General features: G+C 43.4%; 1 protein-coding gene across 1 annotated transcript in view; it reads left to right on the plus strand.

The window, feature by feature from the left end:
- CLUL1 (clusterin like 1) overlaps positions 1 to 19,736 on the plus strand; it is a 59,820-nt gene that overhangs the window by 2,246 nt on the left and 37,838 nt on the right. Inside the window, exons 2-4 of the mRNA XM_004389705.1 lie at positions 325 to 473; positions 4,653 to 4,820; positions 6,848 to 7,280. Of these exons, the coding sequence (XP_004389762.1) occupies positions 325 to 473; positions 4,653 to 4,820; positions 6,848 to 7,280 (750 nt within the window). The remainder of the gene's footprint in view (positions 1 to 324; positions 474 to 4,652; positions 4,821 to 6,847; positions 7,281 to 19,736) is intronic.

Genomic DNA, 19,736 nt, shown 5'->3' on the forward strand with positions numbered 1-19,736 from the left:
AAATTCTAAATTATCTCTAATATAAACACACTTGAGTCTTAAGTGAAAGGGAAAAAAAATGGATAAATTAAAACAGGCCCTAAGGAAAATGACCAGAATGAGGTTAAATTAACTCTGCCTTGTTCCAGAGCTCAGAACTGAGGAACATAAGGTCCCATCCATGTGGCAGCTGGACCCATGTGGCAGCTGACAGCCAATTCATTATCAGAGTTTGAAGCTATAAAAGAACAATTAAGCCTCTATTTAGGGGACATGAAAAATTGGTGAACTCTTCGTTTTGTAATCTGATCAGGCATGAAAGACAAAACTGAACATATCTTTTAGGTTCTTCTGAGTCTGAGGAGATAGAGGTAGATGAAGAGGTGAAGAAGGCTTTGATTGGTATTAAGCAGATGAAAATCAGGATGGAAAGAAGAGAGGAAGAACATACCAACCTAATGGAAACTCTGAAGAAATGCAGAGCAGAAAAGCAGGTACCATCACTGTAAATTGTATCTGTTCCTAAACATATGCAGATCAAATACTGCGCTTGTTAGTGCAATTGATGAATTACTTATTTTCCCTGATAATTTTTCTGGACAGCAACCTTTATTGGAGGAAAAGTTTGAAGGAAACTTCAAATTTCCTCAAAGAACATATTCCTTGTAGAACGGGGCTCTGTAGGGTCTGGACTGAACCCCAAATCCAGGAATTTGGGGGAATTCATCCCTGGGAAGTGCTGCATTCTCAAAATGCTTCATTATACTTAGTCTCCTCTGAGTTAAGATATCAAGGCAAAAGTGTTTGGGGGAGATTTTGGCTAGATCAGTGATCTCCAAAGTTTTTTATCTCACATCCCTATTACTAAAAAAATTTGTTAGCATTCACTCCTCAATATATGCATATTTAAATATATGCATATTTATTTATTTATAAATTATTATATGAAGTACTATCATTATCATTAGGCTGGATAGAAGTCCATATTTCAAATAATCTTTTAGATATTTGGAAATTTCTAGCCAGCTTGCCAGATCTGACTAGATCATCATGTGTTTACTTTGTCATGTGGCCAATGAAGATGTGTCAGCTCTGCCATTTGCTTTTTGTCCATTTGAACTTAAATTATTTGTATTTTTTTAATCTGACAGGGCTTTTTGCAAGAAACTTTTTAAGCCTCCTGTCTATTTTGTGATGGTTAGCTTAGTAAAAGAGGGTATTGCTGGTTCAGTCGTAGGATTCTTACCTTCCATGTGGAAGACCCAGGTTTGAATCCCAGCGAAAGCACCTCACACATAGCCACCGACCATCTTTCAGTGGAGGCTTGCATGTTGCTCTGATGCTAAAACAGACTAAAACAGAGTAGGAAGAAAGGCCTGACAATCTACTTCCAAAAAATCAGCCTTGAAAACCCTATGGAGCACAGTTCTACTCTGACACACATGGGGTTGCCATAAGTCAGGGGCCAACTTGACAGCAGCTAACAACAACAGTTTAGGAAAAACTGGATAATAAACTTCATGGATCAACCTGAGTCTCCATAAATTGCGATTTATTGTAATTGGCTGCAAGTGAACAAGACTGCCACTGCTTCTGGGATGTGGAGGGCCCACTCTTCCCCAGGGTTCATACGTACAGTTGGCCACATGCAACTGTCTGACGTAAACACCTCAAGAGAGCACCTGTATATTAAGTAATACAATAGCCTCATCTATTTTTTTAATTAAAAAAAAAAAAAGCACAAGGAGAAGTTCTAATACTTCCTTCCTATGCCCCAGTGTGTGTGCACCCCAGTTGAGGGCCACTGGGTTTTAGAAACTGCTTGACTTCTCCTCCTTCTGAGCATCGCGACCTTTGGGAGTCCAGTAAGCATTGGGTAGGGCTGTCTGACAGGCTGACCCGGAGCTGCATGCTGGCCTGTCACCAGACTGGATGAGGTTGCTGGCACCGTCACACCTACCGCCCCACAGTCAGGCAGGGCTCCTGGCAAAGAAAGGAGGTTGCCTGACCAGCAGCTGCAAGCCCTCCTCCTTAGCGCAGCAATCAAAACATTTTGAGGATATCAAAAATAGCTTCTCATTAGGAAAATGTGGAAGCGCCTCAAACTAGTTTCATCCCTGGTAGACTTGTGAGTCTCACCATCTGGGGGTAATGACACCAGATATCCTTTACAGCCCTTTACAAAACACATTATCACACTGAATCCTTCCAACACCTGCTCTCATTTGACAGCTAAGGAAACTGGAGTTTGAGATGTTAATTAACGGGTTACCCCAATGCTGTCCTTAATGGAAGGGGCGAAAGTCAGCATACGTTGTGCATAGGGACCCAGGGATACTCTGCTTCTTTCTTTCCCCAGCCTCCTGGCAAGCCGAGGGTTTAGTACTACGGGAAGAATCGAGGAAGGGTGTCAGGTAAACTAGTGGTGGTTTCAGTTCTGACCCTGAAGAATCCCAGGAACCAGGAGAATTTTCATTATTTCTTTAAAAAAAACAAAACAACTTACTGTGTAAAAAGCCATTCAATTATGCACTTAAGGTTTGATGTGAGCTCTCAATTAAAAAGTTAATTAAAAAAAAAAGAAACCTGTTTAACCCTGAATTGCCTTCCCTAGAGTTACTTTAACCCTAGAATAAAGGTCAGTTTAGACAAATTATGAATTGGCAAACGTGATGTTGGTGCCCCTAGTCTTCCAATACAGAGCATGCCATCTTCAGGTGACCCTGCATCATCACGGTCCCCGTCCCCACCTCTTCCCCTTTAGTATTTAGTGAGAGCGTCTGAAACTTACCCTTCACGAAATGGGAAACCCTAGAGCAGCGTGATTTGTCCCCACACCAGGTTCATATGGTATTTTGATAAGTTTTGAACTACAGGAATAGAGTTCTAAGTATGAAATCTGTCAATGCTGGGATATTTAGGGGGAAATGGAAGGACTAAATAGGGCATCCCTAAACCGGAGATCTACTTCATCCATGGCAACATTTCAGGACCGAAACTTGGGACCTATGTAGATGGTTTTTGTCATGCTTCTGGGGACAAACGAAAGAAGTCTGAGAGAGAACAATGATGGGCTAGGTGCCCTGCTTGCTGACCTCACTTGCTACAATAGTTTAAGGGGTAGATCCTATTACTATTCCTATTTGCTAAAGATAAGACTGAGGCTTAGAGATGTTACATAATTTGCCCAAGGGTACATTGTCAGTGTAATTTAGAGCTGGAAATATTGGGATTTCTGGTTACGGTGACAATAAGCAGAATATTTACAATTGGGACTGACTGAGAAAATCAGAAGGTATAAGGTGAGGCAGCATCTCTGGAGAAGCTGTAGGATTCCAAAATTATTCTGCAAAGCCCAAGGAGACAAGAAAATCCTGTCTGGGTCGAAGGGTGCATGTGGCAGGCTGGTGTCCTGCCAATTTTCGTATGCGGGCCTCTGCGAATGCCACCTGGCTTAGCACCAGGACGCTGTGCAATGAGGTCAGCTGAAAAATCCAGCAGGGCAGAGGAGAGGCGGAAGAGAGTCAGTACGGGGAGGTTTTTGGGGCTTAATATGCCAGGAAAGGGTGATTTCTTTTTCTTTTCTGTTAGATAAAAACGCACAATAAATGGGTACAGAGACTTTTCTTCCTAATGCGATTTTCTCTTAAGGGACTCAAACTTAGCCCTGAGGCTGTGTTCTTATGGATGGCTCCATGATGCTCCTAATTCCCCGTGACTAGAGATCCTTGTAGTGCAAACGGTTAACACATTTGGATGCTAACTAACCAAAAGGTTGGACGTTGGAGTCCATCCAGAGGCTCCTCTGAACAGAGGCCTGGCGATCTACTTCCAAAAAACTCAGCCATTTAAAACCCTATGAAGCACGGTTGTACTCTGACACGCATGGGGTCCCCATTGGTCGGAATCGACTGGACGGCTACTGGTAAATAGCCTCAGACGGGGGGAAACCCTGCCTTTGGGCTAGCAGGGAGGCCAGGGGTCTAGGCAGAGGAGAAAAAGAAGTCTGTTTTGCCCCCGTTGGGGCCTGGGGGTGGGGGGCAGGCTGTGATTCTCAGGGGAAAAGCGTTCACTTTCGCTGGGCTCCTGACCACCCAGAGCAGTGGTTGGCAAAACAAACAAGGCACCACAAGGGGGCGTGCTCGGAAAAGCGACACGAAGAATCAAGATGCTAAAAGCACAGCGTCTTTGCAATTAGAATGTAATTTACAGGGAAAATTTCATGTACAAGGATTGCGCTTTCTTGCAATGTTTAAGAACATACAAAAATTAAAGGCAGCACAAATAAACGAAATAGAAAGTGTCAGCTTTTTAAGCCCTAAAACTCACCTCCCACATCCCTCCCCCTGGAGTGGATGTAAAGTCAGACAAGTAAACAAATGGCAGGCGTTCCTCTGGAGTAGTATTCAGCCCCCATCTAGCGCGATGCCTGTCACGTAGCAAGCGCCCAGTGAACACTTGTTGAATGAATAAATAAACACATGAATAAGATCTGTACGTTCGGTCAGTGCAATTAGTGAAACTGAAAGCTTTGGAGTCGATCTGTTAGCTGCTGAAGGAGAAAGGCTGAAGAGATTGTTTAGAATATGCACATTTTTAAAAAGGGAAATCAACTAAGATACACATAGAATCATGAAATGGAAACGGAATGTTTGTTTCTGCTTCTTAATTAGGAAGCCCTGAAACTTATGAATGAAGTTCAAGAACATCTGGAAGAGGAAGAGAGGCTATGCCAGGTGTCTTTGACAGATTCGTGGGATGAATGCAGGTCTTGCCTGGAAAGTAACTGCATGAGATATTATACAACCTGCCAACCTAGTTGGTCCTCCGTAAAAAACACGGTAAGAGAGAAATAGAGCTCCAGATTTCAGAGATCTTAAGGAACCTCTCTCAGTTTATCTATTTTTTATTAGTTTATATTAATATTTAGAATAAAGATGCCCGTTTTGATATTGGCCCTTTGCGATCTAGAATTTAATGTTCATACTATCACCTTTGTATACACAATGTATAAGTTAGAACATCCATTCAGGGTTTATCCTTCCTTTTAATGACACTGCATGTATCTCTCTTAGTTTTTTGCTTTGTATTATTTGTAAACACATTCCCACTAGATTGTAAGCTCTCTGAGAGCAGGGACCACATTTCATTTGTCTTTGAGCAATGAAGGTATTCAACAAATGTTTGCTAAATTGCATTCTGTTGTTGTTGTTGTTAGGTGCCGTCAAGTCGTTTCCAACTCACAGCGACCCTATGGGACAGAGTAGAACTGCCCCATAGGGTTTCCAAAGAGCAGCTGGTGAATTTGAACTGCTGACCTTTTGGTTAGCAGCGGAGCTCTTAAGGACTGCTATTCAGGGCTGAATAGTAGTATTATAGCCTCTGATTTCAACCTGCTTTAATCTTTTCCCCTGGAGGCCAAACAGTTGAAGACATTCTCTGCTTCCTTCATCTCTCCTTCAATGCACGTGGCCTCTTTTGTGTGGTATGTGTGTACACACATCGCCTTTAACCCTGTGCGTGTATGTAATATAGGACTGGCATGGTTTCTTTTTTGTCCTCTTCTATCTAGCTATCTTCTGGGCATAAGGAATCACAGAAGGTGGTGACCTGCACAGGCTGAGCTCTGCTCCCTAAAAGATTCCAGTTCTATTGGCCTGGATTTCCCTTCCCCTTCAAGAAGTGAGCTGAATATGAAATTGAGTGAAATTTCGCTCTCCATACTAGAGCATGCACTAATTAGAGTATGTTCCTGGCTTGGCAATGCCATGCCCAATTACAAAGGAAGGAACCCGTAGGATAATTAACATGCCAAGTTAATTTACCTCCACTGATAATTGCATCTGCTCTATTTTTATACCCCCTCCATACACCAGAATATGGTGGAATAGCATTAGCTGGAAGTCAGGAGATTTAGGGGCCATTCCCAGCTGTGCCAATTGTGTGACTGACTCCATGAACATTTCTTGGGATTTTAAAGTTTTGTTTTTGTGGATGAGGTCAAGTAAACACAAGCTGGCAGAGGGAGAGGCAGACAATTCACCCAGATAATTTTTTGAGAACAGCACAGTCCTCTAAGAATTCCTGAAGGATTCTTTGACCTGCAGTGGGATGCTGCGGCACTGATGCTCTATAGTCACTATGTTCCAGAACACTCAGCATGGCCACATCACTGACGTATAAGGGCAACTATGTTCTGCCTGGACTCAGGTGCACATAGATGAGATAGAGCATGGTGTGACTGTCAGCAAGGCTTCTCCCCCTGAGGTGGTACCCAAAATCCTATAGTCAGAGACCTTCATTCTTTTGACTATAGCTGAGGAGGGCTGTGATCACTGCCAACATGGACCATTCCTAAGAAGGGTAACGCATTAAGCTATAGATCAGTATGAACATATCGATCTTTTCCTTTCCTGAGACTAATTTATGAAAAGAGAAAAAAGAGAGTATGAAGACGCTAATGACATTCTACTGAAGGAGAAAGAACTAAGACAGAGGTGAAAGACAAGAGTCTTCATCATGGTTTTTGGGCAATCTCCACAGTGCCCTGGAGGCCAGGGCATGCCAACTGCCATCAGCACGTCAGGCTGTGGCTCCTCAATAATACGGAAAAACAGGCCTTCTTGGGCCATCAGTGGGCAACCGTAAAGCAGGAGGAATCTCATATCCTATTTCCACAGTCAAAATCAAAGCCAGGTATAAGTGTATTAGTAAATTATCTTAAGTTAATCACTTTTCCTCCCTTGCCCAGAATTGTTCTTAGTTTAGAATGACTACTATAAGTCAGCTTTAAAATTTGTGATTAAAAAATGGCCCAGACAGAAAATTAACTTCTTCTTCCGTTTCTGCCCCTTGCCCCACCTCACAGATTGAGCAGTTTTTCATGGCAATATATCAGTTTTTGTTTCCTCTCCATGAAGATAATGAAAGAGATCTCCCCATCAGTGAAAAGCTCATTGAGGAAGACGCACACGTGGCCCAGATAGAGGATGTGTTCAGTCGGTTGACTGTGGACGTGGCATCTCTATTTAACAGGAGTTGGAACGTCTTCAAACAGATGCAGCAAGAATTTGACCAGGCTTTTCAATCATATTTCATGTCAGATACAGACTTAGTTGAGCCTCACTTTTTTCCAGCTTTATCCAAAGAGCCAATGAAGAAAGCAGATCTTCTGCCAAGTTGGGACATTCCCAACTTCTTTCAGCTGTTTTGTAATTTCAGTCTCTCTGTTTATGAAACTGTCAGTAAAACAATTCCTGGGATGCTGAGTGCGATAGAGGATTTACCAAAACAAAACGAAGGCAAGTATTAAAAGGTGATTTTTACTCAGATGTCTGTGCTAAAGTCAGGTTTTGTTTCGCTTAGGAAATAGTAGACATTTCTGAGTCACTATACCATGTGTCTTGGAATGACAATTTACGGTTAATTGAGGTTTCTGAGCCTCTTCAAAGAAGCTTTGAAGTCTGCCAAACCCTGCGCCTCTTCCATCATTGTAGGGAGCTCTGTAGTACTGTTTTCTCTTTTAAGAGCAAATTTTCAAAGCTGAAAAGCGGAAATGCTAATAGGGTGAGAAAATGAAAACAGCAGTAGCGTCCTTTATTTAAGGTGATGTGTAGGCGCTCGGCTCTATTCTGCTTGAACACCCTGGAATTTCTTTAAAGTCGATCTAGGATCTTCACCTCCCAGGTTGTGAAGAAGCCTGGTCTTATGTATGTAGCTGCTGTGGAGTAGATTCCAACTCGTGGAGACCCCATGTGTATCGGAGTAGAACTGTGCCCAGTAGGATTTTCAATAGCAGATTTTTTGGAAGTAGATTGCCAGGGCTTTCTTCCAAGATACCTCTGTGTGAACTCAAACTTCCAACCTTTAGGTTAGCAGCCAAGCACATTAACTATTTGTATCACCCAGGAAGTCCAGTCTTACCCAGGTCAAATTTAGTGCCCTCAGGAACTCCTCTGAATCACTACTGTAATTCCTTAAGTCATGAAAATTTATGCACAAAATCATAGATGATGCTCATAGACAAATCCCAAATTACAGAAATAGGAAGGGGGTAAGAATTCCCTTCTACCAACACCAGTCATGCCTTACAATATTCCATGTTGGAAAAACACTGCTGCTTTATGTTTTAAGGCAGAAGGAGATAAGGAGTTACCTTTTTCAGGCTTCTATGGGGTGGCTAGGACACAGCGTTTCAGAAATGAGAGCTGTTGTGTGGGCCAACTGTGGATCTGCGTTTCCTTGGGCTTCTGTCTTATTGACCAGCAGGCTGATTAAAAGGCTGCTCCCCCTCTGAGCTGAAATATAAAACGGGCCCCATCTAGCTGACCATTTTCCAATTATATCAGCTTTAGCTGGCAACATCTGAATTAAATTCTCAAAATTACCATGATGTTGCATAACTGGCCTCTATAGAGGAGGGGCTGACCTCACTAGCATCTGAAACTGTAACCAGGAAACGATGCATTGCATCCTTCCTGTCCCATTGTTAACAGAAAACAACCGTTGTTCCTGGAATTGCTGTTGGGCTCTATTTCAGGGTCTTTCTTGTAAGTCACGTGTTTTGTCTGGTATTCAATTATGAGATCCCAAGTTCACCTCGTATTTAAGAGGAGTGTTGGGACAGTAGACACATAAATCAGTGTTGGAGTAACATAGAATAATTTTTGCCTGACCTTTTAAATAGATACCAATTGTCTTGTGATAATATTCAGAATGTGTTCATTAGAACAAAATGATGCCCCCTTACCCTCTCTTTCACATCATATAACAATCTTACATATGGAGTACATTCAAATGTGCACAGGACTGGTAGTGATTCAGACACATTGAAGTCTAGATAATTTCTCAACCACTGAAACTCTCTCCTATCCCACTGACTAAGAACTGGGTTTCCACCAGTCTGCCTCCCGTTCCTGCTCATTCCCACGTCTCAGGACTAGTTGCTACTCTCAGCGGGCTCATGCACTCCTCCCCGCCTCACAGCACCCCCTCCACCTCAGTTGATAACCTGGTGTCTTAGTCATCTAGTGCTGCTACAACAGAAATACCATAAGTGGATGGCTTTAACAAACAGAAATTTATTTCTTCACAGTAAAGTAGACTAGAAGTTCTAATTCAGGGCATCAGCTCCAGGGAAAGGCTTTGTCTCAATATTCCCCCAGATTAGGAGCTTCTCTGTGCAGGGACCCGGGGTCCAAAGGATACGCTCTACTCCTGGCGCTGCTTTCTTGGTGGTATGAGGTTCCCCCCACCTCCCACCCCCCGTGTCTCTGCTCACATCTCTCTTTTATATCTCTAGAAATTGCCTCAGGACACAATCCAATTTTGTAGATTGAGTCCTGCCTTACTAACACAACAACCACCCATCCTCCCTCATTAACATCATAGAGGCAGGATTTACAACTTATAAGAAAATCACCCAATACCAGGAATCATGGCTCAGCCAAATTGACACGCACATTTTTGGGAGGACATAATTCAATCCATGACATTCCACCCTCTGGCCCCCCCAAAATTCATGTCCTTACCACATGTAAAACATTCACCCCATCATATCATAGCTAAAGTCTTAATTCAACTCCAAGTCTAAAATCCAAAAATTCCTCTTCATCTGTGAAATCTAGAATACAGGTTATCTGCTTCTAAACGTACAACGGCAGAACAAGCACAAGCTAGACATTTCCATTACAAATGGGAGAAACTAGAGGAAAAGAAGTGATAACAGACACCAAGCAAGTCAGTAGAGCACATTACATTAGCCCTCAAGGTTTGAAAATAATCCTCTGTTCTCTGAGACAATTTACACAATAGCCCTGCCCTCCAGACTCTAGGTATTGGCCACAGTCTCTACATTCTGAGTGGAGGCCCTGGGCTTCACCTCCGCCTTCCAGGCCCACTGGGACAGCAACTCTGCTCCCTTGACTTTAGGTGCACCATTCTCCTAGTCCATCTGAGTAGCGACTCCACCTTTAGAAACACCAGAGGCCATGGCTCCACCCTTTGAAACCCCAGAGGTCCTGGCCATACCTTCTGAGACTGAGGCAGTTCGGCTTCTTCTGTTCCTTGTCTCTTCAGCTTCTGCTTCTGTTTCCTGTGGCTTCTCAGCCCTCGGGCCTCATGCCTGCATCTGCCCTGCTGGGGCACATGTTCCAAAGCTCGGTAGCTCCACCAATAAGTGCCCAGAGGCACCCCACTCCACCAGAAAGCCTCCCTTGCGCAGGCACTCAGCTCTCTTGCTCTGTGGGGCAGCTCCAGCACCGTCTTGCACTGGTCTCCTGGTTCTGCTGCTGCTGGTTCTCTGACGCTGCAGGTTCTCTACTGCTGGTCCTTTGCTGCTGCTGCTGCTCTATCCATTCACAGTTTCAAAACAACTTCCACATTCTAGGTTTCTGTTAGAGCAGCACTCCACTCCCTCGGTACCAAATTCTGTCTTAGTCATCTAGTGCTGCTACAACAGAAATACCACAAGTGGATGGCTTTAACAAACGGAAATTTATTTCTTCACAGTAAAGTAGGCTAAAAGTCCTAATTCAGGGTGTCAGCTCCAGGGAAAGTCTTTCTCTCTCTGTCAGCCTTCTCATCAGTGTTCCCCCAGACTAGGAGCTTCTCCGTGCAGGGACCCGGGGTCCAAAGGACACAGCTCTGCTTCTGGCACTGCTGTCTTAGTGGTATGAGGTACCCCTGTCTCTCTGTTCACTTCTGTCTTTTATATCTCAAGAAATTGCCTCAGGACACAATCCAATTTTGTAGATTGAGTCCTGCCTTACTAACACAACTGCCACCCATCCTCCCTCATTAACATCATAGAGGCAGGATTTATAACATATAAGAAAATCATGCAATACCAGGAATCATGGCCCAGCCAAATTGACACACACATTTTTGGGGGACATAATTCAGTTCATGACACCTCGATATCCAGTGTTCCCTGTAAATGCAAAAATCAAAAAGCAACAAACAAAAAAGCCTACATTACATGATTATACGTAGATGATTTGGAAGGCCGTTTATCAAGAATAGTCAGGGAGCTGCAGGATATTCCATGTGGCTTCTATCACTTTTCTGAACAGGTGGCCAGTGAGACACAAGCCTATCGTCCGTAGGAAATCTGCCTAATGAGTAGACATTTCGAGCTTTGCCTCTTGTTGAGACAGAAAAATGGTTCCCCAAAGACATCCACACCCTACTTCTTGGAATCTGTTGACTATGTTAGCTACATGCCAAGGAGAAATTAAGGTTGCAGATGGAATTAAGTTTGCTAATCAATTGACCTTAAAATAGGGAGATTATTCTGAATTATCTGGGTGAGCCCAAGATAATCACAAAACCAAAAAACCAAACCTGTTGCCATTGAGTCAATTCCAACTCATAGCGACCCTATAGGACAGAGTAGAACTGCCCCATAGGGTTTCCAAGGAATAGCTGGTGGATTTGAACTGCTGATCTTTTTGGTTAGCAGCTAAACTCTCAACCACTGTGCAACCAGGGTAATCACAAGGGTTATTAAAAGAAGACGATGAAGGCAGAAAAGAACCAATAGAGATGGCAGCATAAGAAGGAATTGCCCTAATTTGCTGGCTTTGAAGATGGAGCAAGGGGGGCCATGAGCCAGGGAAAGTGGACGGCCGCTAGAAGCTGGAAAAGATTCCCCTAGAGCCTCCAGAAAGAACAAGCCCTGCCAACACCTCAATTTTAAAGTGAAATCCATTTCAGACTTTTGACCTACAGAACTGTAAGATAATAACTTTGTGTTGTTTTAAGCCACCAAAAATCTGTTGTAATTTGCTGCAGCAGCAATAGGAAAATAATGCACCCTTCATGTCAAATACAATGGTCAACATTTACTGAGTGCATACTCTTATGTTTGGCAAACTGATTTGTCATCACTGTCCCAAAAGCCAAAATTAGAAAAATAGCGAAAACTGAATAATCAGCACTATGAAAAGGAGAAAAGAAATAATAAAAATCTAGAATATCTTGCTATTTAATATTATTCTTATTTTATTGAATGTGGCTTCATTTTAATCTCTATATGGAAGAGTCTCTTTCCTCCTTTGGTCTTCCTAGACCTCAGTTCCTGAGTCTGTTGGAACAGAATAAAATTACTCTTGCAATCAACCTCACTAGCCTCAGAAATCCCTGGAAAGAATAAATGAGATCATGTTTAGTAAAACTGTGTGGTGTAGTAGCTTCACACAGCACTGTGTGCCAGGAGATCTGGGTTATAATCCTACCTAAAGAGTGTTTGTGACCTTAATTTTCCCATGAGGGGAAAATAGAGGCAGATGGGGGGAGTGGGTGACTTACATCTGCAATGGTACTGGAATAGTTGCCTAAAAGGGTTCTGAGGCTCTGTCATGATGTGACTGAAGTGAGGTGATAATGAACTGCCAGTGGGGTAGGTTGGGGAGCTGGGATCACATGGGCCTGGAATATGTGGATCATATGGACCATGTGGATCTATGGACCAGGTACTAATCTAGGTGCTGGAATAAAACAATGATTATGACACTGCACCTGACTTCTAGGATCTCAGTCCGGAGAAAGGAAAATAGATCAGTGGACGTGACTATCTGTTGTTAATTGTTGTTGAATCGGTCCTATGCCATCTTCATGATTATTGATGTTTGAGTCCATTGTTCCAGCCATTGTGTTAATCCATCTCATTGAGAGTTTTCCTTGCCTTTGCTGGCCCTCCACTTTACCAAACATGATGTTGCTCTCCTGATGGTGTGTCCAAAGTAAGCAAGTCAAAGTCTCAGGCAATATTTTGTGATCCACAGGGTTTTCAATGGCTAATTTTCAGACGTAGATCACCAGGCCTTTCTTCCTAGTCTGTCTTAGTGTGGAGGCTGTGCTGAAACCTGTCCACCACGGGTGACCCTGCTGATATCTGAAATCTGGTGGCATAGTTTCCAGGATCTCAGCAACATGCAAGCCACTACTGTAAAGTACTGTATGTCTGACAGATGGGTGGTAGTACATGACGATATGGTAAGTGAAATGACAGAGGAAGGTACAGAAAAATAACAAGATTAAAACAACAAGACCAAATCCCTTCCTTCAAGGACTCAGTGTAATGGGGATGATAAGAAAACAAATACTTCATAATACAGGGATAAGTTCTACAGTAGACCTCCTCAAACGGGATTCTTCGGGTAGAGAGAAGGAGCCACTAATTCTTCAGAGGAAAGTTCAGGAAGGTAGCTGGGAGAAAATGACTTTCTATTCAACAAAGGAGAAGGTTGCCTTATACACCATACGATCTAACAAATGCCTCTGGTTTTTAAAAAATGGACTTTACAATTTATCTAAAAATAAAATGTTTCATTTTTAAATGTTGGGATTTAATTTTATAGGAAATTATCAGATTGTAAATTAATAATAATTTTTTCCTAAAGTGTAACATTCTATTGGGAACTGACAATTTTCTATTGAATAGACTTCTCTTTTGCATCAACATTTTTTATGTGAATTGTTCATTCTTCCAGGAAAAAAAAAAATGTTTCTCAGAAGCTGATCTGCTTTAGGTGTTTTCCTAAATCTTTGACCCACTGTTCATACCATTTTATATATATGAAAGACAAAAATAATAGTAATAAAATAAATATTTACTGCCCAGTTTAAGAAACAGACATTTCTAATGTCCTTGGAACTTCAATGCACTTCCCAATTATGGCTTTAAAAAAGTAAAATAGAGTTGTTTTTTTCAACAGAGAGAAGTCCAAAGAAAAAAGTGGCTCATAGTTTCCTATTTAGTTAACCCTATTGACATAATAATAATAAAAACAAGGCATACATTGTTTAAAATGATTCAAATACACAAAGAAACAAAATAAATGGAAGCTGTCCCTTCCCATCAGTGATGGTTAAGATTGTGTGCCATCTTGGCTGGGTCATGATTCTCAATCTATTAATGTGATCACTCCCATAATTGAATATACTGTGAGTAGCCAGTCAGATGAAAGGGAGTCTCCTTGGGGGTGCGGCCTGCATCTGAATATAAGGAGACGTTCTGGATTTTTGCTCTCTCTGGATCCTGCGGCTGCCTCCTGTCGTCTCATCTCCAGTTCTTGGGACTTGAGCTCTCAGCTTATCTGCCGAACTTGGGATTCATCTATCTTCACAGCCTGTGAGTGGAACCCTACCCTCTGACCTGCTGATCTTGAGTTCACCAGCCCCTGCAGCTACATGAACCAGAAGAAACATTGTGGTCTTGCCTGCCGATCTTGGAATTTGTCAACCTTCACAGACTGTGAGCAGGAGCCCAGCTCTCCGACTTGCCAATCTTGGGCTCTCCAGCTTCTGCAGCTGCGTGACTAGGAAGAGGCTTCTACCCTGACCCACGGACTTGGGACTTTCTAGCCTCTACAATCACGTGAGCTGTTTCCTTGATATAAATCTCTCTCTATATATATATACTTACATGCTTTACTGGTTTTGCTTCTCTAGAGAACCCAGCCTAACACATTTGGTACCGAGAGTGGTTCTAGAGAAACAAAATTGTAAGGATGAGTTTTCTAAATTGGTTCTCAAGTCTGGTTAGTCTTAAAGATGTTGATGACTCTGCTTCCAGCATTAAAGAGGGCACTGCTAATCCACGGAGTGAGGTGGTGATACAAATAAGCAAAATATCACCACCAGTAGATCTCGTATTGGTGAAAGGTGAGGCTCTGGGTGAACACATGTGTGATATCTTTCTACAGCTTTGTCAGAATGAGAAGTATAAGGAAGCTCATTGGTTTGTCCTACTTTCACTAGAAAAACTGGTGAAAGAAAGAGATGCACTCAAGGCTTCAGAGTCAAAGCTCAAGTGCCCCATGCATGACCTCAAGTCTTCCACTTGTGCTTTGAAAGAAAGCCTTATTTCTTGTAATAACAGAACTGAAATTGCTGAAAATCAAACCCAGAGTCTTAATGTAAGAGTGGCTGAATTACAACGTCAGCTCAAATGCCAACATTGAGAGGTGTCTGAAGTTAAAGTAAGGGCATTGATTGGGAAGAAATGGGATCCTGAAACTTGGGTTGGGGACATAAGGGCAGATAATCAGGAAGCTGGGGACACTGAATCAGTAAATTCTGTTCTATCACTCCTGCCAGCAGAACCAGTCCCATCTGAAGAGATTACTGCATGTTTGTCTACTAAACCACCTTACCCAGAAAAACCATTAGCCCCTCCATGCCCATCTAATGAGATTAGCCTTAGCTCAGCTGCCTCTAAAGAGCCCTTGCCTGAGTTATTGCCTGGGGCATCGCCTGAGGCAGGTGCTTTACAAGACAATGCTGAATGTTCTCAAAACAATTCCACACTACCGATTCTGGCATCTAGACCTATAACTAGGCTTAAGTCCCAGCAAGCCTCAAAAGGTGACGTACAAAGTGTGACCCAGGAGGAGGTATGCTACACTCCAAAAGAACTTGACTTTTCTAATATGTACAAACAGAAACCTGGGGAATATGTGTGAGAATCGCTATTAATGGTGTGGAATAATGGTGCAAGGAAAATAAAGATGGATCAGTCTGAGTTTATTGATATGGCTCCACTAAGCACAGATTGTTCATTCAATGTTTCAGCTAGAGAAATTAGGAAAGGATCTAATAGTTTATTTGGCTGGGTTGTTGAAACATGGATTACGAGGTGGCCGACACTAAATCAAGTTGAAGTACCAGACCTGCCTTGGTATACTGTAGAAGAAGGTATCCAAAGACTTAGGGAAATCGGCATGCTAGAGTGGATTTATCAAGTTAGACCCACAGACCCACACATGGAGTGCCCAGAGGACACACCTTCTACCACAACTGTGAGGAACAAATTTGTGACAGTAGCTCCAGTATCCTTAAATACTGCCGTGATTGCTATTTTATGTAAGTCATATTTGACAGTGGGAACTGCCCTAACTGAATTAAGACACCTAACTACAATGGGGCTGATTGGATCCCATGGTAGTAGGGGCCAAGTGGCTGTACTCAGTCGACAAAGACAAGGTGGGCATGGTTACAGTAATGGACAGAGGAGTCAAAGCAGTAATCAGAATAGTCTGACTCATATGGACTCATGGCATTGGCTACTTAGTCATGGTGTCCCTAGGAGTGAAATAGATGGGAAATCTACTAAATAGTTACTTGATCTATACAAACGGATGAATTCTAGGTCAGGTGAACAGCAGTCTAACTCAAATCGCCAGAATAGAGAGTCACAGTCTCTCAATCAATTCCCAGATTTGAGGGAGTTTAAAGATCCACAACCCCTTAAATGAAGGGAAGGCCAGGTCCCCTTGAGGAAGGACTCCAATACACTGCCAAAACTTTTTACTGTTAATCTTTCTCCCAGACTTCCCAAAAGGAATCTACGGCCTTATATGAGAGTGACTGTTCATTGGGGAAAAGTAAATAATCAGACTTTTCAGGGATTAGTGGATACTGGCTCTAAACTGAAACTAACTCCAGGAGACCCAAAATGTCACTGTGGCCCACCAGTCAGGGTGGGGGCATATGGAGGTCAGGTTATTAATGGAGTCTTGGCTCATGTCCATTTCACAGTAGGTCCAGTAGGTCCCTGAACCCATGCTGTAGTGATTTCCCCAGTTCCAGAATGCATAACTGGAATAGGTATACTCAGCAACTGGCAGAACCCCCACATTGGATCCCTGACAAATAGAGTAAGGGATATTATTTTTGAAAAGCCAAGTGGAAGCCATTAGAACTGCCCCTACCTAGGAAAATAGTAAACAAAAAGCAGTACCACATTTCTGGAGAGATTGCAAAGATTACTGCCGCCATCAAGGACTTGAAGGATGCAGGGGTGGTGATTCCCACCACATCCCCATTCAACTCGCCTATTTGGCCTGTGCAAAAAACAGATGGATCTTGAAGATTATAGAAAATTTAACGACGTGGTGACTCCAATTGCAGCTGCTGTTCCAGACGTAGTTTCATTGCTTGAGCAAATTAATACATCTCCTGGTATCTGGTATGCAGCTATTGATCTAGCTAATGCCTTTTTCTCCATACCTGTTTCAAAGGACCACCAGAAGCAGTTTGCCTTCAGATGGCAAGGCCAGCAATACACCTTCACTTGCCTACCTCAGGGCTACATCAACTCTCCAGCCCTATGTCATAATTTCGTCTGCAGGGAACTTGATTGCTTTTCCCTTCCACAAGACATCACACTGGTCTGTTACATTGATGACTTTATGCTGATTGGACCTAGTAAGGAAGAAGTGTCAATGACTCTGGACTTATTGGTAAAACATTTGCGTGCTAGAGGGTGGGAAATTAATCCCGCAGAAATTCAAGCACCTTCCACTTCAGTGAAATTTCTAGGGGTCCGTTGGTGTGGGGCATGTCAAGACATTTCTTCTAAAGTGAAGGATAAGCTATTGCATCTTGCTGCTCCCACAACTAAAAAGGAGGCACAATGTCTAGTGGGCCTCTTTTTGTTTTGGAGGCAACATTTTCCTCATTTGGGTGTGCTATTCTGGCCTATTTATCAAGTGACTCGAAAAGCTGCTAGTTTTGAGTGGGGACCAGAGCAAGAGAAGGCGCTGCAACAGGTTCAGGCTGCAGTGCAAGCCGCTCTGCCACTTGGAGCATATGATCCAGCTGATTCAATGGTGCTTGAAGTGTCAGTGGCAGATAGAGATGCTGTTTGGAGTCTTTGGCAGGCCCCTATTGGTGAATCACAGTGCAGACCCTTAGGATTTGGGAGCAAAGCTCTGCCATCCTCTGCAGATAACTACTCTCCTTTTGAGAAACAACTTCTGGCTTGTTACTGGGCCTTAGTAGAGACTGAACACTTAACCATGGGACACCAAGTCACCATGAAACCTGAGCTGCCCATCATGAACTGGGTGTTGTCTGACCCACAGAGTCATAAAGTTGGGCGTGCACAGCAGCACTCCATCATTAAAAGGAAGTGGTATATTCGAGATTGGGCCCGAGCAGGACCCGAAGGCACGAGCAAGTTGCATAAGGATGTGGCCCAAACGCCCATGGTCTCCACTTTTGTCACATTACCTTACTTCTCCCAGTCTGCACCTATGGCCTCATGGGGAGTTCCTTATGATCAGTTGACTGAAGAAGAGAAAACTCATGCCTGGTTTACAGATGGTTCTGCAAGATATGTAGGCACCACTCGAAAGTGGACTGCAGCAGCACAACAGCCCCTTTCTGGGACCTCCCTGAAGGGCAGTGGTGAAGGGAAATCCTCTCAATGGGCAGAATTTTGAGCAGTGCACCTGGTTGTTCACTTTGCTTGGAAGGAGAAATGGCCAGATATGCAATTATATATTGATTCATGGGCTGTGACCAATGGTTTGGCTGGATGGTCAGGGACTTAGAAGGAACATGACTGGAAAATTGGAGACAAGGATTTATGGGGAAGAGGTATGTGGATAGACCTCTCTAAACGGGCCAAAGAAGTGAAGATATTTGTGTCTCAAGTGAATACTCCCCAAGGGTGACCACTGCAGAGGGTGATTTTAAAAATTAAGTGGATAGGATGATGCGTTCTGTGGAAAACAGTCACCTTCTTTCCCCAGCTACTCCAATCATTGCTCAATGGGCTCATGAACAAAGTGGCCATGGTGGCAGGGATGGAGGTTATGCATGGGCCCAGCAGCATGGACTTCCACTCACCAAGGCTGACTTGGCTACAGCCACTGCTGAGTGCCCAACCTGCCAGCAGCAGAGACCAACACTGAGTCCCCGATATGGCACCATCCCTCAAGGTGATCAGCCAGCAACCTGCTGGCAAGTTGATTACATTAGATCACTTCCATCATGGAAAGTGCAGCGTTTTTTTCCTTACCAGAATAGACGCTTACTCTGGATATGGATTTGCCTTCCCTGCACGCAATGCTTCTGCCAAAACTACCATCTGTGGACTTACAGAATGACTTATCCACCATCATGGTATCCCACAAAGCATTGCCTCAGATCAAGGGACTTACTTCACAGCAAATGAAGTGTGGCAGTGGGCCCATGCTCATGGAATTCACTGGTCTTACCATGCTTCCCATCATCCTGAAGCAGCTGGCTTGATAGAACGATGAAATGGCCTTCTAAAGACACAATTACGGCACCAGCTAGGTGGCAATACCTTCCAGGGTTGGGGCAATGTTCTCCAGGAGGCTGTGTCTGCTTTAAACCAGTGTCCAGTATATGGTGCTGCTTCTCCCATAGCCAGGATACATGGGTCCAGGAGTCAAGGGGTGGAAATAGGAGTGGCACCTCTCACCATTACCCCTAGTGACCCACTGGCAGGATTTTTGCTTCCTGTCCCCTCGACCTTATGCTCTGCCGGCCTAGAGGTCTTAGTTCCAAAGAAAGAAATGCTCCCACCTGGAGACACATCACAAATTCCACTGAACTGGAAGTTAAGAATGCCACCTGACCACTTTGGGCTCCTTATGCCTCTGGCTCAACAGGCAAAGAAGGGAGTTACCATACTGGCTGGTGTGATTGATCCTGATTATCAAGAGGAAATCGGAGTGATATTACATAATGGAGGTAAAGAAGAGTATGTCTGGATGCAGGAGATTCCTTGGGGCATCTCTTAGTACTACCATGCCCTGTGATTAAAGTCAATGGAAAACTACAGCAACCTAATTCTAACATGACTACTAATGGCCTAGACCCTTCAGGAATGAAGATTTGGGTCATTCCACCAGGCAAAGAACCACTGCCAGCTGAGGTGCTTGCTGAGGGCAAAGGGAATATAGAATGGATGGTGGAAGAAGGTAGTTCTAAATACC

Source organism: Trichechus manatus, unplaced genomic scaffold (genome assembly GCF_000243295.1).
Source record: "Trichechus manatus latirostris isolate Lorelei unplaced genomic scaffold, TriManLat1.0 scaffold00256, whole genome shotgun sequence".
Lineage (NCBI taxonomy): Eukaryota > Metazoa > Chordata > Mammalia > Sirenia > Trichechidae > Trichechus > Trichechus manatus.